Source organism: Condylura cristata, unplaced genomic scaffold (assembly GCF_000260355.1).
Source record: "Condylura cristata isolate star-nosed mole 26May11 unplaced genomic scaffold, ConCri1.0 scaffold00014, whole genome shotgun sequence".
NCBI lineage: Eukaryota > Metazoa > Chordata > Mammalia > Eulipotyphla > Talpidae > Condylura > Condylura cristata.
Window position 1 is genome coordinate 51,927,904 of NW_004567115.1, and position 4,065 is coordinate 51,931,968.

General features: G+C 58.5%; 1 protein-coding gene across 1 annotated transcript in view; it reads left to right on the forward strand.

The window, feature by feature from the left end:
- EXTL3 (exostosin-like glycosyltransferase 3) overlaps positions 1–3,317 on the forward strand; it is a 59,676-nt gene extending 56,359 nt beyond the window's left edge. The window contains exons 6-7 of the mRNA XM_012724807.1: positions 950–1,094; positions 3,000–3,317. Coding sequence (XP_012580261.1) covers positions 950–1,094; positions 3,000–3,317 — 463 coding nt within the window. The remainder of the gene's footprint in view (positions 1–949; positions 1,095–2,999) is intronic.
- The last annotated feature ends 748 nt before the right edge of the window (positions 3,318–4,065 follow it).

A 4,065-nucleotide genomic window follows, 5' to 3' on the forward strand; every position in this document is an offset into this window, starting at 1 on the left:
GCACACTGAGGGGCCAGGCAGCGGCCCGGACACCGTGCACACTGAGTGGCCAAGCACATGCTATGTGCGCACCAGGGGTGACCTGGCATACAAGAAAGGGAGTGCTGGGACGCGCTACCCTGGGGGGTGGGACTTGGGGACGGCAGCCTGGAAGTGGGGAGCGTGAGCGAGCCCCTCAGCAAGCCCACTTCCGGCTGATAGTGCTGACGGAGATGCCCACAGGAGCCAGTCCATGGAGATGGAGCTAAGCCCAGTGGTGGTCGCAGGCGGGGAGGGTGGACAGGGCTGTACTGGCTCGCGTTTGTCTTTGGGGTACAGGTATTCTGACAGCAGCGGTGACCCGTTGCACAGCTCCGTGAGTATAGGGAAACCTAGCATGCCGCACACTTCCAAGTGAGTGAATTTCATGGTGTGTGGTTTATATTGCAGTAAACTTCAGATCAGAAGAAGATTTGCCCCTGCTAGCTCAGGTGGTGTGGGGCCCGGGCTGGAGGCAGGCTTCTCCCCTCGACCGAGCGTCCGTCCGTTCTCGGGAACTTTTGAACTCCTCGGCCACCTGTCGTGCACCCTTGTTTGGACACGCTGTGGCTCTGCGTTGGTTTTCTTTCCTGAGGGAGCTAACAAAGCTTCCTCCTTCGCCATGCGTCAGTACAGGTTCCCTAAAGGCCATCTACCTCCTACCACAATCACAGGCTTGGCAGAGGCCACTGCTCACTTCGCGAGGCGAACTCACACCTTGTAGTTTTTACACACTCTGATTATTAGTTGTTGCCACATTCTTTTTCTTGTGTTTTCCAATTATTGGTTCTTGGATTGTAGCCAGAGGGGAAAAATCGGCACAAAAATAGCCTGCAGAGAAGAAAGGAGGGGCAAAGATGCCCAAGACAGGGGCTCCGGTGGTGGTCCCGGAGCCCTGCACTCAGGTGTGTGCGTGTCCTGTGTGTTCAAGGGTGTGGAGAGAAGCGCGAGACCGCATTGTGGGTTTCCCTGGCCGCTACCATGCGTGGGACGCCCCTCACCGGTCCTGGCTCTACAACTCCAACTACTCCTGTGAGCTGTCCATGGTGCTGACGGGCGCTGCCTTCTTCCACAAGGTGAGACACGTCCTGGTAAGAGCCCAGCCCCTGTGGCGGTGAGATGTTGCCCCGGAGTTCTTATTCCTTTGTGAAGTGTGGCTGCTGGAAGTTCTGACCGCTAAGTGGTCTGGTTGCTCTTCTGCGGGACTCTGACTGCACCTCAGCTCCCACATCCTGCCTGTGGGCACAGAGTTCTTGCTCTGGGCGAGCCGGTCGCCTGCCGCCCCTCGCGGCGTGTGGCTCTGCCCCCGCCTGACACCTGGCTCTCTTCTGGGGACACTGCTTCCTCTTCAGCCCGTGCGTGTTTGTTTTCCAGGGACTGTGATTGAGGCTGCCCATTTCCCCAAATCTGTGCTGGAATCGGGCTCACTTCACAGGGACACTCCACAGCTGCTGTACCGTCTCCTCTGAAGCACACGCCGCCTGTCTGGCAGCCCCACCAGCCCCCTTGGCTCTCTCACTGTCGCCAGGGGCAGGACACCAGGCCGTGCCCGGTCCTGCACCCCACCCCCTGCCAGTCTGGACGAGGGGCCGTCCTCCTGGTGGCCGAGGCCCCGCTTCCACTTGCGTCCTCGTCGTTCTCCCGGATGTTCTTACTCCGCTCACCAGAAAGCCAGTCAGTCCTTGGCCGTCCCTGACCTCTGTCCTCAGAGGTTTGTTTTCAGTGTCCCTCAGGTTCTCCTGACAGAACTGAACCTGCCTCCCCAGGCGCAGGGTCTCTCCCTGGCCTCCATCTGCCAGAGGGTGATCTTGCAAGTGCCCGCGAGCAACCTGGGAAGTCATCTCTGGGGACATTCTGAAACAGCCTAAAGAGTGATTCAACTCCAGTGGCTCTTAGGAAGTCTTTCTAAACTTCCGTGTGCGCCGCGGGTACGCCCACCCCTTCTCGAACCTCTTCCGCGCGCTCGTTCTCCAGGCTTGGCTGGGCTGGGCGGCCCCATCTCCTGGGGTCTCCAGAGAGCCGCCGGTGCAAGCGGCGGGCCTGGCCTCGAGCGCCGACTTGCCCTCTGGAAGCCCCTTCTCCAGTGCTCTGGCGGCTCCTTAAAAGCTAACGCTCGTCGGACCCCTTTACTTTCAGTGACGAAAAGCCCACGATTTATCCTGTGTGAAAATCCAGAGCATGGGTTATAAATTGGCAACGAGAAGGCCTTCCAGGGCTTGCCAGAGGGTTGTGGAGCTCCAGAGCTTCCAGGTTTTACAAATCACTACACATCCCGCCGGACGTGGAGCTTGGGCCGGGCTGGGGGCCGCCTGCTTGGCCCCGACTGGCCGCAGGCCCGCGGGCTCTCCTCGGGCAGTGGGCGCTCAGGTGCCTGGCCTTCTATTCTCTTCACCTGCTTGTTAAGCCCCTTACTTGCCTTGTTTGTTCGCCTGTGAGAGCAGCTCAGCTGGTGTTCGCTAGGCGGCCGCCCTGCGGGGTAGGTTTGTTGGAATTGGACAGGAATTTCCATGTGTGTGATGCCACCAGGGCTTTTTGTTTTGTTTCGTTTCATGAGCAAACTAGCGAGAGGTGTTAACAGTTCTACATCTTCGAGTGGGTTCTGAGCCCTTGGGAACTTTCCATCCCGAAGGTTTTCGGACGGGCTGCGGAGGGTTTCCTGTGTTTTCCAGTCAGATGGGAAAGTTCCTGTGGTTTTGGCAGCGACATCACGTAATTGGTGGAGACACATCTCATGTTTGTTTTCATGGTGCTTTGTCCACGTGTTCCTTAAAAGGCAGCTCTTTCCTCGTCGCTCAGAGGTTGACGAGGGCGTTGTGTTGGGACAGTCTTTCTGGGGAGTGCGTGACCCCAGCCGCCTGTGTGCTCCTCAGTGATTGCCATGCCCCGAACGCCCGCCCCTCCGCTCCCCCGAAGTGCCAGCGCCCGGACGCATGCCAGAGCACGGCGCCTCTAACAGCACGCGGCTTTCTCTGCCCTGACAGTACTACGCCTACCTGTACTCCTACGTGATGCCCCAGGCCATCCGGGACATGGTGGACGAGTACATCAACTGTGAGGACATCGCCATGAACTTCCTCGTCTCCCATATCACTCGGAAGCCCCCCATCAAGGTGAGAGCCCTGCGCCCCTCTTGGTGCCGAGCGCGCGTGGGGGCTGGCAGGAGTCAGAGCCGTGCCCGCGCCACCGCCTCAGGCGTCTGGGGCAGCCACGGCCAGCGCCCGGGCCGGGGTCTGCCGGCACGAGGCCCTGCCCGCCTGCGGTTGCGCGACGGGAGTGCAGACGATTTGGAACTTGCGTGAGAAAAATATTCCACCTGTAACTTTCAGTCTGCCTGGGCGCCAGCATTGCTGTTGGCTGGGAAACTGGCGACTGTCCCCGAGAGTCTCTCGGTTGCTCATTGGTCACCCAGAGAACTTACGTAGAGCTTGTGGTCACGTTTCATTGCTTCTGTGATCGCTCTCGGTGTGACTTGTGTTCATCACCGCTCTGCAAACCGAGGCTGTGAGCAGCAAGAGGCACGATGACCTGTGTGAACTGCTGTGTTTTCCAGCCTGACGTTACCAGTGACAAGTGCTCTTTGTAGACTCGCAGGCGGGGAGGCAGAGGGCTCCGAAGGAATTAACGGTGGGTGCAGTCTTCTGGGTTTTATCATTTTCCACGTAGCCAGGGCCTGGGGGTAGCCAGGATGTGCCTGCTACTCACACCTCCCTAGGGGATCAGGCACCTCATCCTTGAAAAACTAAAGTAGCTGGGCGAGCAGGCACCTTCGTCACCTGTGTCACCCATGAGCCGCTGACGCACCCACACCGATGCGTGTCTCGTCTTCATCCAAGTGTCCCATTAGCTAGACCTTCTCTTTGGCTTGGAGAGGAGGGTGGCAAGGACGTGCACATGCATGCACTATTCTTTCCAAATGAAAACTTGAAAAATGGCATTTTCTGAGCCTTCTCGACCTTCTGGGGATGTGAGAGTTCGAGTCGAGATGCCGTGTGAAGATCAGAGGCTCCCGGAACGAAGAGCGTCTTCAGAGTTGGGTTCGTGCTTAGT